Consider the following 18161-nt stretch of genomic DNA (forward strand, 5'->3'; position numbering starts at 1 on the left):
TATTAAACTTGGTATTATTTTCTCCTGTTAACCTGTCTTGTTGATTATTTGGCCAGCCATAAGAACCTTAAGGAAAAGGGCAGAGGGAGATTTTCCCTCTTCCCCCGACAACCCTAATACAGCTTCCTTCCTGTTGCCTTTACAAATGCCTGCTGAAGCCCAGTTATGAGCTATAAGAATATACTTGCAGCAAAAGCAACTTTGGGTCTCAAATATTCTGATTATACTCTGATTGCAGGCTTTCCCCCAGAATTTGGCCTGGCAGATTCCCACTCTATTTCTACATCTTCAATGCCTTTATGAAGATTTTTAAAAAATGAATTAATCAAAACTTTTAATTTCTTTTTTTAGCAGGATAGTTGATCTGAATAATCTAAAGCACCTGTAGCAGTAATCTCCCACTGTTCCTCCACACGTACTCTGCACCCCTTCCCACTCCTCTATGGGCTGGGGCGGGCAGTGGGAAGGCATCAGCAGGTTCCTGTGCCCTCTGGCTATAGCTGGCCCAGCCAATGGGGAGCCTCAGCTGAAGATCTGAGGAAGGGAAGAAAGGGGTCAGGGTATTTATTCCCATGAAAACCCTTTTTATGAGGTTTCCTCGGCTACCTATGTCCCTTCACTGCAGGTTCCTGCTCCTCTCAAGGCAGCCCCTCTCCAAGGCTCTCCTGCCCTGTCCCTGAGGGCCTAGGGGTGGCAAAAGCTCTGTTGCTGCTGCTCGTGTCAGGCTCCTGCACTGGGCCTGCTCTCTTCCTTATACCCCAACCATACCTTGGCAGTTAGTTCTTTTGTAAATAAACACTCCACAGATTATCCTACCTTAAGTGTGCCAGCTCCATACTTGGTAATTTCCATACAAAGTAATGATTGCATTCATCTTTCATCTGTGTTGATCCTATTATTCACCCAATCTACTGTGCTTTTTAGTCCAACTATTATATTTTTCATATGGAATATTTTCACTTGGTTCTTTTCTATGGTTTCTTTGTCTTGGATCTTATGGTTAATAATATTCTCCTATACGCATAAGGATTTTTATATGTGCTTATTAAAATTTTTTGGTCTGTCTCTTCCAATAACTCTATTTCAAATAATGTAGCATGTCCCGTCTGTTGTGTTTCTCACATGGCAATCACACTCCTCAGGAGCGTGGCTATTTTGGCATTTATGCTCATATTCCCCAGGGGTTAGCAGTTATCCTGTCACTCCGTTTGGTGCTGTGCACCAGAGAAGGGCTGAAGTCCTGATGAGTTCAAGGAGAAGGAGGGTGGCCCCAGAGCAGAGAGCCCCAAGCCCTGAGGAGCCATTCTTCACCTCTCCTCCATACTGCCACCCACAAGCAACTCCCAGAGTTGGGGCTTCAACTTTAAAGCCTTAGAAAAGATCACAGTGGAAGGACCAAGTCTCCCCAGGCAGTAATCCCCTGCCCTTGGGGGTAGAAGCAGGAGGATGGAGGGCACTGCTAAAAGGTGGCTGGTGGGACCCACACATAGCCAGCCTGCAACACACTGGCACCTGAGCAGGACTAGGCAGCATTTATCACGAGGCTGTGGGTGGCAAGAGGCAAGAGCAGAACATGTGGAAGACTTGCAGGCTCATCCTCTCATTGCCTTCCCTCTCCCCCAGCTATAGGCCATTCAAGACAACCTTCAGTTCCCCAATGTTTCTCATTGATTCTGTTTTTGAAATCTACATCTTCTTTCACCCCCCCCCCCCAGCTCACACAAGGTTGATTTTGGGGTGGGAGCCAGCAGCCCACTGGAAGCGCCTGATGGCAGACCTGCTGAAACCCACCGCAGAGGCCACTCCCAGTGTCCCCCAGCCCCACACTCACCAGCCCTGCAGATCTGCTCTCCACCCTGACCTCGGTCTTATCATTTGGGATCTTTCCTTGCCACTGACCAGAGGGAATTCTGGGCCACACTTGGGACAGGTCAGCCCAAGCTTCTCATAGGTAGCCTGAGACAGGGAGTCAGCCAGGGCCTGAAGCCTCTGGGCCTGGCCTCACTAGAGGGAAGGACAAAGGCCCCTGAGCTCTCTCAAGAGATCTGGGTTGACATCCCTGTTCTACTGTTTACTACCCATGTGACCTCAGAGTCATTACGTGACCATGTTGGGCCTCAGGTCCAGATCCGTGAAAAGAGACCAAACCTGGATAATGATGCTGACCACTGAGCCTGGTTCCGGGTAACAGGGAAATGGGCTGGGATGGAGCTGTGATTTGACAGATCTGTGGAATAGACTGGAAATGCATGTGCCTCCACTGAGTTAGGGGTGCCCAACGAACTTCACAGAGGGGGCAAGCAATCATATCCCTCCATGCTCCACAAAGAAACATGGCTGTTGATGGGCAAAGCAGAAGTCACCATGGGAGAAAATCCAGCACAGCCAGCATGAGGCCACCATGGGCTGAAGAAGAGTGGCACCACTGGGGACACTGGGTGGCCACTGTTCCAAATCTGAACTGACCAGGTGCTGACTCCCACCTCAGGCCCGGCAACCCTGCCACGGAGCCCACAGCTGAGTCTACTACCAGGGGACGGAGGCTTTTCTTCTCACTTCCAGAGACTCTGAGCTGGGGAGGAGATCTCTGCATGAGTGGCAGAGGGCATAGAGCCAGCAAGATTCTGGTGACTGGATGCATGTGACTTCACCTGTTCTCACTTGCTGCTGAGGGTCTGGGCTATTTGGGTGACCACAGGATTGCAAAGAATTTGCACAGAACACCTGATGATGGACACACTGGATCTGCAATGACTAGGGGCCACTCCCTGATCATCAAAGGTTCGAAACTGGGGGCCAACTTGTGTGTGTGTGTGTGTGTGTGTGTGTGTGTGTGTGTGTGTGTGTGTGAGAGAGAGCAAGATTAGCCTTGAGCTAACATCCAATGCCAATCCTCCTCTTTTTGCTGAGGAAGTTTGGCCCTGGGCTAACATCCATGCCCATCTTCCTCTACTTTATAGGGGAGGCCTGCCACAGCATGGCTTGACAAACAGTGCATTGGTGCGTGCCTGGGATCTGAACCCTCAAATCCCGGGCTGCCGAAGCAGAGTGCGCGCAGGGGGCCAACTTCTTTTAACCATACTCAATTAGTTGTCTGTTCGCAAAAGTAGTTAGATAATGCGCTACTAAAGCCCACCCTATAGATAACACCTCTGATGCTTGGGTCACCATAGTAATGGGTGGGGTGCTTAAGTTTTTCAGGAACTGAGAGTTGACTCCTTCTCCAGTTCAGGCTGGTTGAGACCACCAATTCATCATCTGGGCCTGCGTGGATGACCAATAAGTGACATCCTGATGTCAGGGAGCTAAAAACTCCACCCTCAGATCGTAGTAACAATGCCATTTTGTGAACATGCATCCTATGAAGAGCCATGAAGCTTGACTATACTTGCACAGATCATCAATTACCTCATTCCTCTTTACCTCCAATCATCTATTCCCACACTTCAGACCACCGTGCCCCTTTATCCCACAAATATCCCTAATCCTTATGTTTCGGGGAGGTGGATTTGACATTTGTTCTCCCGTCTCCTCACTCGGCTGCCTTGTGAATAAACCCTTTCTCTTTGCAAATTCATTGTCTCAGTGATTGGCATAATCATGCAGCGGGCAAAACGGACCTGCTATGGTAACAGGTTCAGCCGGAAGGCTGTGGTTGAGAGGCCCTAATGAGAGTTCTGCCAACTAGCGGGGATTTGGTGACCCAGACATATTTGCAGGGGGCAAGTTAGGACATGGTTTATGGGCTCAGTGCTGGGCCAGCAAGTCTTGGGTCAGCCAAGCCTCAACCACTGCAGGTCATGGCAAGGCCACAGGGGGTGGAGGGCCAGGCCCCTGGAGACCAGGAGAGGACAGGATTGTGGGTACAGGAGGAATAGGCTGAGATCTGACCTTTGGAGCAGAGCTCTGAGGATCTCAGCCTGTGCCAGGGCCCTTCACAATCTACTTCAAACAGATCCTGTCAAGCAGAGCCTCTGTGACCTGTGGGCCTGGAAGATCCTTCTTCATCCCCAGCTCAGGACAAATCATCCATCTCGAGGAGGACCCCACCCCACTGTGCTGGCCATCAGCACCCTGCTGGCCCTAGGGCATGCTACATCCTCCTCGGGGTGAGGCCCTGGCCCCTGAGCTGTGCTAGCTCTTCCGGAAGACTCCCTGAGGAGAGTGACTCAGCTCCAGTTAGCCAGCCAGCCCCTTGGTGTCCTTGTCCTTCCCCACCCCAGCCCAGGGAGGACAGAGACCTCCTGTACTCAGGGTGGAGGTGGAGGTGGCTCTGACAGGTCAGAAACAGGAACAGGAAGCTTCTTCAATTATTTTTATTTTTTCAGGCCTGGAGCAGGCCTCAGATGGACAGGAGACCTCAGAGATGGACACGTTTAGGGAGAGTGTAGAGCCCACAGGCACTAATGCAGACAGACTTGGCGGGAGGGCCACGAGGACACCATGGGGTCTGTCACAGAGTCCTGAGGGAAATCAACAGTAGGAGGAAGGTCTGTGAGAACACAAGGGTGATGCAGGTCCTGGGCTTGCGGACAGTGCCCAGAGAAGGAGAGTTACCCACAGAAGGAGGTTTTTCCTGAGGAGGAGCAGAAGAAGGGTCGGGATTGGGCGAGGCCCTCTGCTTCTCGCTGATCCAGTTGGAGAAATAGGTGAGCCTGGTGAAGACACTGGGGCCTATGGGCTGGTTGCATGCCATGCTCCAGCTGGACAGCCCCATCAGAAACCAGGTACTGTTCAGCTTGCAGACCAGGGGACCCCCAGAATCTCCCTGAGGAAAGAAAGGGCGGGAGTTGTGGGGACCAAGATAGAAGGGCTCACATCATTTAGGCAATGTGAAGAGATCACCCTTGTCCCCCTCCAGAGTGGAGCTTGGGAGGCCTCATGTCAAGGTGGGCTGAGAGTGAGCTGTTCTCATCACAATCACTGGGGCGATTTGAAAAGTCAAGGCACAGCGTCCCACTGCAGACCTCCTGGATCAAAATCTCAAGGGTGGGGCCCTGGAGCCTATTTCACAAAGTTCTGGAGGGGACCCTGAGCAGCCTTCCAGGCTGGCAGTCATAGACTTACAAGATTACACAGGGGGACCCCAGGCGTGCGATGCCAGCCCTCTGCCCTCCCAACCCCATGTGGGAGAAGGCACCACCTGAGGTCCCACAGGGCAGCTATGGCAGGCCTGGAAGTCTGGCCTGCAAGCCTCTGGCTAAATCCTTAGCCCAGTATTGCATCCCACCTGGGCTTTTGTTTTTGTCTTATTAAGGTCTCTAGGTTTTCCTCAATTTCTTGGTGAGCTTCTTAAGAAAATGCCAAGCTGTTGGATGTGCTCAGAGGAAAAGAGGTGATGCCCATGCCCAGGTTGGTGGGGTGGTTGGAAATGCAGGGGTGCCCAAGGGGCTCCCAGGAGGATGCTGGGGACTTTGAGAGTGGGACTCCAAGGCAAGAGGGCACCTGCCACCATGGGGCATAATGCTTCCATCTCATAGGCCAAAAAAGTGGGGACCAAGGAAACACAGGACCCCTCCAGCCTTCTGTTCAGTAACCTGACTAAGCACCCTCTGTGTGCAGGAGACACTGAGGTGACATGCAAGACGAACGCAGACAATTCATCACACACACCTGTAGACGTGAGATCTGGGACAGAGGCGCCCAGGGGATAGGAAGTGACTGGGAAGAGCTGCTCTAACTGGACCATCAGAGAGCTTTTGGAGCAAGCCTCAGAAGGACAGGAGAGCTCAGAGAAGGACACGTTTAGGGAGAGTGCCAAGACAGGAGGGATGAGCAAGGCCTAACTCTGGAAGATGCAGGCAGAGGTGGGCAGCATGCTGGCATGGGTGAGGCCGAGGATTGGCAGGGCCAGCCCCAGCCCTCATCAGCAGCGGGCGGGGGGATGGGGGGGGCACGACACTGAAGGACACTAAGCAGGGAAGTGATGTGACCTGATACAGATTCTAAAAGGTACGATGGTTCTGGGGCTGGGTGGAGCACAGCCAGGGGCAAGGCACAAGTCAGTGCACAGAGACCAGTCAGGACATGACTGCAGGAAAAGGGATGACAAAGACAGGCAAGAAATGATCAGACACAGGATTTACCATATTTGACCCTTTCTCTCCATCTAAGGAAAAAACAGATGAAGCCTGAAAAGCAGGATGAGTGCTGAGTGGTGGGTTCCTGGTCAGAAAGAGGAGGAAGAGAGCAGGAGACACAGGAGGGGCCACCCTCGGAGTCTGACGCAGCTATGCAGGGTGCTGAGCACCCAGCGGGAGGAAGTCTGAGTGGGACCAGTAGCCCTGGCGAGACCCAGGCCTTTGGTCATCTTGGTAAATGCGCTCTGGAGGGACGGCAGGCACAGGCACAAAAGCCGGATAGAGTGGGCTGAGGCAAGACAGAAGTGAGGAGGCAAGAGAGGGCAAGTGCAGACACCCTGGGCGAGCCGTGCTGGGGAGGCAGGCTGAGATCAGGGCAGTGGGCAGGGGTTTGGGGAGGAGAGGAAGTGCATGCAGGTGTTTTAAGATGCGAGTCATGGCAGTATGTTTCTGAGCTGTTGGGGGATGGTCAAGGAGAGAGAGAAAGACCTAGAAAGAAGAGCTAGATGAGGGAGACCAGAGAGGGAGTGGAGGCTGCAGGAGGAAGCCTGTGGGGCCACAGCTCCAGGGAGGGCATGGCTTCTCTAGATCTGACTATGGTCATGCTGCCTCACCTCAGGCTACCCATTTCCCTTGCTGGGCCTGTTTCGCCACCATGAAACAGAAGGGTTACACAGAGTGGGAGAAGACATTCATAATACATATATGCAATAAGGTACACATAGACTACAAGTCAATATGAAAGACAGACAATCCCATAGAAATCTTGGCAAAAAACTTGAATAGATACTTTACAAAAAAAGAAATACACATATGAAAAAGTGCTTATCTTCATTATTCACCAGAGAAATGCAAATTAAAAATCACATGCAATGGTTAAAAAGAAAATGGTGGCCAACATGAAGTCGTAAAGCAACGTGGAGCACTCTGACCTCTCACCCACTGCTGGTGGAAGCGCAGACGGGGACCAGCAAGTTGGAAGGCTGCTGTCCAGTATCTGTGAGAGATGATCCTGTGCATATCTTATGGCACAGTAATTCTGCTCCCAGGGTTACACCCAACCAAAACGGGAGCCCATGTGCACTAGACACACACATGGGGACGTTCACAGCAATGCTGTTTGTAATGGTCTCAGGTGGAAACTATCCAAGTGCCACCAATGCGAGAATGGATAAATAAAAGTACAGTACATTCCCACAGTGCAATCTGTACAGCAGTAAGATAAACAATATAAACTACACACAAGATGGCTAACTCCCACAAACATAACATCGATGAGAGACCACACGAGAGTGTACCCCATGTGACTGCATTTATGTACATGCCAACATAACCCACAGTGCTTTAGAAGCCAGGGCAAGGCTATTCTGGGGGTGTTAGTGACAGGAAGCAGGTATTAGGAGGACCCTTTGGGTGCTGGGGCCATGAGTGCATCATTTTCTAAAAATGCATCAAACAGCACACTTGAAAATTATGCCCTTTTCTATGTAGGCTATACTTCAAGAAAATGTTTAAAAGATATGAAGAAAATGGATAGAATGGATTAGTACGCTTTGGGGGCTTCTGCCCCTTGGCTCTGACATTCAGACTGGGGTGGGCTTAGGAAGAGGAAGACAGGGGCTGGGGCAGGGTCCAGAGAAGACACAGAGGGAGAGAGGACAGATGTCACAGGAGAAGATAGGCAGCCTGAGCTGCGACTGGAGAAACAGAGCCGGTCTCACTTACTCGGCAGATGGACCTTGGTGTCATGAAGTTCCCAGCGCACAGCATATCCTCATGTACAGAATATGAATCATTGCCAGTGTTTGATGACCCGAAATACGAATTACAGACGTCGGGGTCCATGACACCAACCTCTCCCTCCTGCAGATGCATGGGCGCAGGCAGGAGACCTGTGAGGGCAGGGGGTAGTCAGATGTGGGGTTGAGCTGGGAGAGAAGCCCGCTTCCCCCCTAACCCGCCTGCTAGTGGGGATGCCACCAATTCTAGCTGGCAGGATTGGGGAAGCTTCAGAGGCCTTGCAAAGATGAGGGGAAAAGATGTTCAGGGCAGACAGGAGAGCCAAGGTGAAGGCCTGCGGTGGGAAGGACCAGGAGGGAGGTCAGTGTGGCTGCAATGAGGTGGGAGTAGGAGGTGACGAGGCAGTCATAAGAGGGTCCAGAGCAGGCGCGCTTCCTCACCAGGACGTGGAGTTTGGGTTTCATTCTAAGCACACCGGGAAACCACTGAAGGGTCTACTTATGTTTTAAAAACAATTAATCTGGCTGCTATGTGGAGACAAAAGTGGAGGCACAGAAAGTGGAAGCTGGGAGTCCCAGCTTGGCCAAGGTGTAGCAGTGATGTACCTAACGAATGCCAGGTAGAGACAGGGACTATGACATATAAGACATGGCCCTGCCTCAAGGAGCAGCTGGTCTGTGGACACATTCTACATGGACTCTATTTCCAGATATTGCTCACAGATCTGACCCGGTGTCCCCACGTGGCAGTACAGCGTTCCAGTGACAGCTCACTCCTGTGGAGTGCTCACCCCATAGGGCCCTCATATGTTCTCAGGGCAGCCCAGGACCAGCAACTGTGGTCAGGAGAGGGTGCAGAGTGAGAAGGACGGCTGCAGGCCGAGTCTCTCCTTGATGTCAGCTGCTCCCTGTCCTGGTGGGTGCTCCAGCCCGTGACTTCCCTTCATGCTCCAACTCCTACCCTCCGACCCATCTTGGAGAATCCTCCTTGCTCTGCCAGTGGTTCTTAATGAATGACAGTGCATCCGAGGAGCGCGTCTTTGGAAGTGTTGGAGAGTTGGCTGTGCTCAGGACTAGACATGTGACTGACATTTAGAGGCTGGGAGCTGGAAGGCTGGCACAGGCCTGCACAGCAAAGCCAGTCCTGCCCCAAATGCCTCCACTGAGACTCTGCCAGATCACGATCTTACAAATCATGCCAAACTCACAGTCTACTCTTCTCACTCAATGTTATATTTTCCTAAATCAAAAGCATTCACCCTTGTGAAAAAATTTCTCTTCTTTCAGTCTAAAACTATACAAGGCCAGCAAGCTGGCAGGAAAGGCAAGTTGTTCTTGAGTTACGGGATGAAGGAAGTGAGGTTCACAGAGGTAAATGTTCTTAAGCCACAAATGCCCCAACTTCACCTCCCAGGCCAGAAAGCAAGACTGTCTTCATTTCTTCCTGTGGTCCCGCATACCTTCCACGGCACTGGAAGTTCAAGAGGTGCTTGATGAAGCCCTGGAGGGGCCTGACCCAAGCAGGACCTGGGAGTCAGGCCGGAATCCTGAATGTCTCGGGATCAGACAGCCCAGGTTCCTGATTCCAAAAGTTAGAGATGCTCAGAGTCTCTGAACCAGGGACGGAAGCACGCTTGAAGCTTTAGAAGGATATGGTTTCAGGGCTGGAAAGGCCCCACAATGGTCACTGTACCACCACCCTCTTCGGCCCTCACCCTCCTCGCCTGCCCTGCCCCTGCTCACCTTCCTCGGTGACCATTCCCCAGCCGGTTATCCAGCAGGCGCTATGGCTGGGCAACAGCGTGTCAGGCCCTGGGAGGCAGGCAGGGAGGACATGGGAAGTAAACTTCACAGGCAGATGCAGTTGCAACAGGGTGATGTCGCTCCCCATGAAGTAGCGCTTGTTAAAGTCATTGTGGACGATGACTTTGTACACCGTCACCTGCAGGCTGTGCTCCGTGGGACGTTGTAGCTGATGGTACCCTAGCAGGATCCGGTAGTCAGATGGGTTATGGGACCTGTTGTGAGGAGGCTGCATTATCACCCATCTTCTCTGAGTGCTGGTCCAGCACCCTCACCCTGACCCCTGCTCCCTCTCCCGGTGAGCAACCAGACCCCACCATTATTCCAGAGGTTTCTCTCTCCTCCCTTCCTAATATTCTCTCAAGGCGTTTGATTGCTGTCCACAGCGTCAAGGTTTTTGTCCTTTGAAAATTTCTAATGGCTTTCCCAGCATGTCCCAGAATCAAAGGAGCAGAAAATCTTAGTGCTGGAAAGAAACATTGGGGGCACATCAAACTGTACCCCTTCGTTTTAGAGGAGAGGAGACTTAGCTTATTCCCTGCTCTAACCAGAACCCTTGGAAGGTCCCATGGCCTGGCGTGATTCTCAAAGACCCCATCTCCCAGCCCAGAGTGACCCACCCCTCTCCTTCTCAGTCCTCACACACTGACTTCTCTAAAAGCTGGTCCCTATCTGGGGACAGCCACTCAACAAGTCTTTGTGGGGCAAACAGAGGAGCACATGGAACTGAACTTCTTGTTTCTGGAAGCTGAGCAACCTTTCCCCCCACACGTGCTGCTTGTGCTGCCCACCAGACTGCACATGCTGCATCCTGCTCCCACAGGCCTCTCCAGCTCCCAGTCCCTCCTCTCACGGCACCCATGGCACCTCCCTGATACTGGCCAAGGGTCTACACTCTCGCACATTCTGGCCTCTCCATCCTGCACCACAGTAGCTGGGCTGTGTCTCACTTTCCTGATAGGATGAAAAGCTTCAAGATGGGTCCTGCATCTCCACATCCCCGCAGTGGGCCTCCCACAGGGCCCGGCAACCATGGGTGCTAAATACATGACTAGAACCCAAGTGAGGTCTCAAAGCAGCTGATGCCAGCAACTCTGGCCTCCTGACTTGAAGTGTGACATTCTATCTACGCCCTCTAGGCACAGGTAAGCCCAAGATGCACCCGAGGAGCAGCCCACTCCCCGACTGCCTGCATCCCATTGCCCAGGACCGAGCCTGTTTGTTCATGCCTCACTCTGGCCTGTGGGGACCACAATTCCCCTTAGGCACATGGTTCTACAGAAGTGACCGGAAGAGCCGGGTGCTGGTTAGACATGCAGAGTCACAGGACACCTCCAGAAAGGAACATACTGGAGTGTGCAGGTGGTCAGGACCCAGGGAACCTCCGACAGTCATGCTGGAGATGGCCTTCAGACAGCCTGGTTGGCAGGGGCAAAATGCATGTCCACACCAGGCCCTGACTGATACTCCCCAGCCCTGGGAAGCGGGGCCCTGTGACTATCACTCCACCTTACAGCCTGAAGCCTGTGCCAAGCATGTGGCCAGGGGCACTGCTACCCACTACCATTTGCACAAGAGGATACTGAGGCCCACTGAGAGCCTGTGGGACTGTCTAGAGCTGGGCAAGAGGCAGGAACCAGAGTCCACCTTGAGTGGGAACAGGATTTAGATTTCTGAAGTTTAGAGAAGACAAAGAGTGGACTGGAGGAGTGACTTTGGAACTAAAGTCTGCTTTCCAGTATTTACTGATCATCACAATCAGAGCCCATTTCCTCTTAGCTATTTAAAAGTGGCGTGTACGTGGCTGAGACCATCACTCCACCTTGGTAAGTATTACCAAAGTGTGAGGAGAGGAGGACAGGTGCATTCCCAGAGGGAGCAAGGAGGCAAACGGCCTCTGTCCTGGGAGATGTGACTCAGAGAGTCAGGAGGCTGGAGTCAGGTGCTGAGCAGGGAGGGCCTTCCAGGTAGAGGGGACTGCTGAGGCAAAGGCAGAGGCAACAGCACACACAGAGACACCTGGTGGCAGCAAACTATCCCAGAACAAAGTCTAGGAGAAAGGCTGGGACACGCCTCACCCCTCTGTCCTGTCCATCCTGTGCTGCCGCCCCCAGCCCTCCCCAGCAGCAGGGCCCTTGGGGGGGACGCACTTTTGGAAGCAGTGGGCAGCAGAGGCCACCCAGTTGGCATCGATGAGGGCGGCCCCGCAGATGTGCTGGCCACGGTACAGCAGGCTGGCCTGCCACGGCCACCGCTGGTCAGGCGCATTCTGGCCACCATAGATCTTCCCAGTGACCGCTGGCTTCCCGCAGGCTGTGGAGACAGTCCCAGCCATGAGGCACCAGCACCGCAGACACCAGCCGTGGTGCCTCCCAATGTCTGCCTCAACAGACCGAGGCCACCACGGCCCCCCTCCCTTCACAGCTCGGAAGTCTGAGGCCCAGGGTGAAGGGGTGAGGCCCGCAGACACAGGGCCCCTGACTGTGCCAGCGACCGCAGTGCTGAAGGAGCAACCTGCGGGTGTCGGGCGGGGAGGCGGCGGCAGAGGCCCCAGCGGGCGGCGCGCCCCAAAAACTTTCTCAGACCTTCTTTCCCGGAACTAGCACAGCAGCGTCTGAAGTCCCGGAAACTGAGGGCATCCAGACGGATGCCACCTGCTCAGGGCCACTGATGATTAAGTGGTCGCACACCTTCCACCTCAGCCCGATATTCAGGGAGACTGAGGCCACATGGAACACTCTGCCTGACAATTCCCCTTCTGACGTAGTACTTCCCCGTTCTTAAACTGAAGAGGGTGTGGGACCAGCAGAGGCAGGCCCCAGGGACAATGCAGGACGTCGGTCCTTGGACTGAGGAGGCTTGAGATCCAGCGGCAAAGAGCAGGCAGGAAAGGGGGGGCGCCCTGGTCTCCTGGCCTCGGCTCTCTCTGCCCCCGCCTCCCCTGCCCCCCCAGGGACTCAGAGACTCCAGAGCCCAGCCCGCCGGGCAGACGTCCTCTTGCCTGCCGTCGAGGGGGTTAGGGGAGGGACACATGAGAGGTGGGCGACTTGGCCCCTCGCTTGGGCCCCCCACTCACCCTTCGCAGTGGCCGAGGAGGGCTGAACGCGCAGCAGCAGTGGCTGCAGCCAGAGCAGAGCCCCGGCCAGCGCGCAGGCTCCCCGCCATCCTGGGCCTGAGCCCGGGGCCCCGGCACTCGCCATCCGGCCGGTCCGCATCCCGGCGGAGTGGACAGCGCGGCGCGTGGCCGCCCGGGGGCTGCCGGGCAACTGCCTCCTTCCGTGGGGAGCGCCCCCACCTGGACCCGGACTCCGCCCCGCGGCCCGCGCGGGTAGCTGGAGAAGGCGACGTACCACGTGCGCCTGGAGCCCAGAGCCGGAGCCTCAGGTCCGTGGAAGGCAGTCATCACTGGGAGCCCCCAGGCTGATGGGAGAATCAGAGGGCATATAGGGTCCTTCCATCCAGGGGCCTCGGTTTGTTGGCAGAGACATCAGGGCAGTTTGGCGTATGCTCAGAAATATACACTACATTAAATATATACTAACATACTAAGAAGTCAGATGCTATAATGTCACCAAATATTTCCAATTTGCTTTCAAGATCCAATGCACTCATCTAAACCACCCCCCCTCACGTGATTAGGTCAGGCCCACCAAGGATAATATGCCTTTCTTAAACTCACTCATGCGATACAGCATGACATAATCGTGGGTGGATATCTCATCATATTCACAGGCCCCTCTCACACTTAGCAGGAGGAAATTATACAAGGGTATGGGTCATGGGGGGGGGGGGGTCCAACCTCTGGCCTCTAATGACTCATGTACTTCCCAAATGCAGTTCATTCCCTACATCCCAAGGTTCCCAAGAGTCTCATCCCATTACAGTATCAACTCAAAATTCAAAGTCTCATCTGTTGGAGGAGATCATCAAGAGGATGTTACCACCGGTTGATCTGTGAGCTGGAGCCAGGCTATCAGAGGCTCCTCACCCTTCCCCTGTCGTTGGAATGTGTGCTCTGCCCGTCGTCCCCACAGTGGGAGCTGCTCCCAGGACAGAGCCTTGAGAGAGCAATGTGGTGTTGAGACCGTCTGGACGGTGTACGTGACAACCCAGGTAAGGCCTCTATAAAAGTTTTTAAGATTCTGGCAGGCAGGTGTGGAAATCTACTCATCTTGCAGCAGCCCAAGACAAGCCTCATAAGTAAGTTCCCTTGTTTATTAAACCTGCCACCTACCAATCTGGAGTGGTCTGCCTCTTTCTTCGGTCTGTGCTCTCCATGTACAGGGCCAGTTTGCAAACCAACATCATCATCTAAATCTAAATATCGTTATCTCATCAGCTCAAAATCCAAAATCTCAGTCTAAATCCTCCACATCAGGTGAAGATGAGGTTCTCAGCTGGAATCCATTAGATACTTCAGGGAAGTCTTCAGGGAAGACTTCAACACAAGTCTTCCCTGTCTGTGGACCAGAAAACTAAAGAACTGACCACCCCAACATTCCCAACATGTGATGGTGGGACAGGGATAGGCTAACAGTTGGAGACATCCCCACTCAAAAAGGGGAGGGAGGGAAGATGGGAAGTCGAAAGGAGTCACTGGTCCATAAGTTTGTGTATCCTACTGGGCAGACTCCACTCGGTTTCAAGGCCTGGAGATAAAATTCTCCGGGACTCTTGGCTCTGCCCTTTGAACTCTTTGTCATCCTTCCTTTTCTTTTTTTTGAATACTTGATCCTTTTATACTCTCTGAACTGTTTTGTTTGTTTTTCTTTCCTTCTTCCTTACTTTTTCTTACCCTTTAGTATTTCCTTAACCTCGACAGGAAATCTTCAAAATCTATAAGAGAACATTTGTAGTGATTCAGAGATTTCCATGAAGTTCTAAATTTTTCTGTATGGGTCATTTAGTCCTAAATTAATTTCTAATTATTATGAACTATAGCTGCAGTTACAATTACTGTATTTTAAAGAAGAACTTAAAAACATTCTTCTAAATTCATTTGAAATAATGGAGACTTACTGTAAACATCATGAAAAAAACAATAACTGGGGACACATGTCCTCTTTACAGACAGTAGCACACGTTTGCCCCTGAATAGTGCTAACAGCTTGCTTCCCGCCAGTACAGATCAGAGGGTCCGGCTTTCATTTTGTACTTTCTCTGTCCCTGTTAGTATAAGACAGCAGTGTTTCCGCTAACATAAACGTCTCAAGAACTTGCGGCCCTTGCATGAATTTAACTAGGTTTCACTCCTTTAGTGAAAGCCACATCCACAGATATTTGTGATATAATTCCTTCTCTATCTTGGCCTCCTGTTGAGGTGTTATGTATATATCACCACAATAAAAAGCTGAAAAGAGAGTAATACGCTTCTCCCTAAGGCAGTCTGAGACATAGAGGAACACGCGGAGACTTCTGAAGAGAAGCTGAAGTGGACAGGATGGGGCGGGCAGGGAGGCGCGGTGCCTGGGTCTCAAAGGTGGCACTGGGTGTGGGGAGTGAGAGCATTACAGAAGCAAGGAGTGGCACCTGGCCAGGGCCAGGGCACACCAGGCAGGTGGGTCTGAGGACAAGGCAGCCTCCCACCGACAAGCTGCAGGAAAATTGTTTTCAGGTAATGCTGGGAGATGAAAAGGCCTTTGGAGAGGATGGGGTACAGAAGATTTGCTGCTCACTGTCTGGGCTGCTACTGAGGGTGCTCAGGGGAGGGAGGGGCATGTACAGCCCCAACAGATGCCCTTCATACCTCCCACATGTCATCTTCACAACTGTGAGCATTCCCAGTTTGCTTGTGAGGAAACTGAATCCCAGGAAAACCAAGCCTTAAACAGGGAGCACAGGGCCAGGACTCAAGCCCAGGTCTGCTAGCCCCTTGCCCCTCTGTGTCCTGCTCCTGGTCAATCAGAGCCCTAACCATTGCCCTGCCTGCCCCAACCCCTAACCATTGCCCTGCCTGCCCCAACTCCAAGCTGTTTCCAAGGGAATGCAGAAGACAGATTGTGTTCAGCTTGGGCGTGGGACAGGGCTGCCACCATCATGGGCGGTGGGTCTGGAGAGGAGGAGGGTGTTGTGAGCAGCAGCAAGGCGCTGGATGATGGGCACGTGGAAAGGAGGAAGCACTGTCAGGCCTCACAGCCTCAGCCCTGGGGGAATCGACTGTCCTGATCCCCACCTCATAGATGAGGAACCAGCATCACCGAGAGACGAGCTGACCTGCAGGCAGGGTCAGTGCCAGGACCCAGCCCAGCTCACAGGCTCTAGAATCTGTGATGGTAACCACTGCCCCACACAGCCTCTCTCTACAGGCTCCAGTGTGGCAAGTGCCTGCAAAGTGCTGGAATAAGACAGTGCCTTTTCCTTCTTGCGTTTTTGTGCCCAGTTGGGTTTTTCACCTTTGCCTTTCCTCCAGGAATAAGTTGCTCTGGGCCTTGCGATGAGGGGGCAGCATTAAACTGTTTGATTCTGCTTTAACCAGCTTGTATCTGCAGATCTAGGATCTAAAACTGTGGCGTCCATACTCTTGGGTACATTGGTTCTCCAGTACTAACTCTTTCCACCATCCCTAGCCTCAGTTTACCTGTAGCCCCCGCTCCCCACGCCCCGCCATCTGCACCATCCCAGGCCCCCTAATGGCTCCTCCTTTATCCTCCTCTATCAAGTGGAAGCTCCGTCTCTCTGGGGATCACCTTGGCACTTTGTGGGGAATTTTTAAAGACACTGTCTTCCTCTGTTCTGTCCCATGAGCGTGCTGTCCCCCTTTCTCACCCTCTTGGGGTGCTACAAGCTCCCTCGAGGCAGAGGCTCGTTCTGGCATCTGGGGCACAGCCTCGTGGTGGAGTGACGACATAGCTGCAATGCTGCGCCTAAGGCATCTGTGCCGGGCTCCTCCTCCCCAGCCATGGAGGCAGGGCTGAGAGAAGCTAGCTCCCTGCCCCACACTCCCTGTGCATGTGCTCCCTCTGTGTGACCTGGGCGTGCCTTCAGTTCGTCCAGGTGTCAGGCCTCAGATGCAACTGTGTGCAGTGTTACTTTCTGTTCCCAGAATGAAGGGTACCACTTCCCCACCTGCATGTTGTCTGAAAAAGGAAAATTCTGATGAGTGTGTGATTCCTCATGATGGAACAACCACACTGCTAGAGAAATGTCATGTGTGCACACACAGAGACTTGGTCGAGCATCCTCATCACCGCTCTGCATGTAATGCTACTGGAAATAGTACAAGTGTTCATCAATAAGCAAAGGAAAAAGTGGTGATATGACCAGAGAATGGAATGCTGTAGGGAATTTTCATAGAATGAACTAGATCTGTGGGGCAACAATGTTGGCCTAGAAGGTGTAATACTGAGTGAAAAATGCAATAGCAGAATGAAATGACAGTATAATACCAAACGTGGAAATCAAGACTACATAGAGTTTGGGGATCGTGCATTTGCAGTGAAAGTTCAAAAACATGAACAGGAGGAACACAGCGAATTCTGGGTGGGTGCTGCCCCTGGAAGGTAGGGAGGGAATAGGCCAGAGAATAGTGACGAAGGGGACTGTCTCCATATGGGAAATGTTTTGTTATATGAAAAAACACATATTTATATATGATGTATATACGTAATGTATGTGTATAATACATATTTTATATAAAACATACAACATTTTGTATATATTTATGTATATATATAAAATATTGAAATGTTACATAAAAATGATTGGAAGCAAATATGGCAAAATACGAATATTGTTAATTCCAGATAGTGGATCCATGAGCATTTGTTAATTCAAATCTCTCTGAATTTTTCAACTTTTCAATATATTTAAAATAGTTCACAGTAATAACAAAAGAACAGTGTTGTATTTTAATCTTTAAAATTAAATAAATGAACAAAATAAATCCCGAGTGTGAAGTAAGTCATCAAGGAAGCAACAGGGTGATGCGATGGAGGGGACTGTGAGCCTACAGAAGACAGGAGCAACTGGAGGAACAGGCTACAGGGACCCACCGTGGGAGGGGTGTGCTGGCACCAGAGCCAGCGAGGAGCAGACGGGCGGGCAGCAGCTGGGCGTGCTCGGGAGGGCGGCCAGGGCAGCTTCCATGCAGGGAGGCACAGTCGCAAGGCTTCTTAAGCTGGGACAGGAGCGAGGGTGATTTTCCAGGTTCTGTAGAACCTTTGGGAGGCTTCAGGAGGGAGATGGACATGACGGCCAGAAGAGAACTATGGGCACAGATTCGAAGGGCTTTTCAAAGGTGTCACCTGCCTGCCAAAATCCAATGAAATAGACTTTACTCACTACCCCAGTGAGTAAATGAAGGAAAAGTTCCTCTGACTACCATTTGGAGAAAGGGTGATGGACATGCTAGTGTGTGGGCAGGCAAGACGTGGGCCCACCATGAGAAGCAGGAGGCACTCATGTTGGATGTGGGCAATGAGGACCAAACACTCTGGTCTTCCTGTCCCAACTGCCCCAGCCGGTCTCCCGGCGCGATCATCTGTTTATTTATTCATCCTCGAATTCACTGGGTGTGCATGCTGGGCCAGCAACCACCATC

General features: G+C 52.2%; 1 protein-coding gene across 1 annotated transcript; it reads right to left on the minus strand.

Annotated features, from left to right (window-relative positions):
* Positions 1 to 4453: 4453 nt before the first annotated feature.
* On the minus strand, positions 4454 to 11957 carry LOC147916204 (serine protease 40-like). Its single transcript, XM_087434968.1, has 4 exons — positions 11773 to 11957; positions 9563 to 9837; positions 7806 to 7972; positions 4454 to 4768 (listed from the first exon to the last, which is right to left on the minus strand). The coding sequence occupies exons 1-4, from the start codon at positions 11955 to 11957 to the stop codon at positions 4454 to 4456; spliced, it is 942 nt and encodes a 313-aa protein (XP_087291094.1).
* Between the last annotated feature and the right edge of the window lie 6204 nt (positions 11958 to 18161).

Source organism: Ceratotherium simum, chromosome 9, assembly GCF_057802395.1.
Source record: "Ceratotherium simum simum isolate JZ-2026a chromosome 9, ASM5780239v1, whole genome shotgun sequence".
Lineage (NCBI taxonomy): Eukaryota > Metazoa > Chordata > Mammalia > Perissodactyla > Rhinocerotidae > Ceratotherium > Ceratotherium simum.

What these genes read in the sequence shown, in the direction of transcription:
- LOC147916204 (XM_087434968.1), bottom strand. Translation starts at nt 11,957, where the DNA reads ATGGCTGGGACTGTCTCCACAGCCTGCGGGAAGCCAGCGGTCACTGGG. An exon ending in GCTGCCCACTGCTTCCAAAA is followed by an intron (nt 9,838 to 11,772) that starts GTGCGTCCCCCC and finishes TCCTCACAACAG; the next exon opens with GTCCCATAACCCATCTGACT. An exon ending in GGGAATGGTCACCGAGGAAG is followed by an intron (nt 7,973 to 9,562) that starts GTGAGCAGGGGC and finishes CTGCCCTCACAG; the next exon opens with GTCTCCTGCCTGCGCCCATG.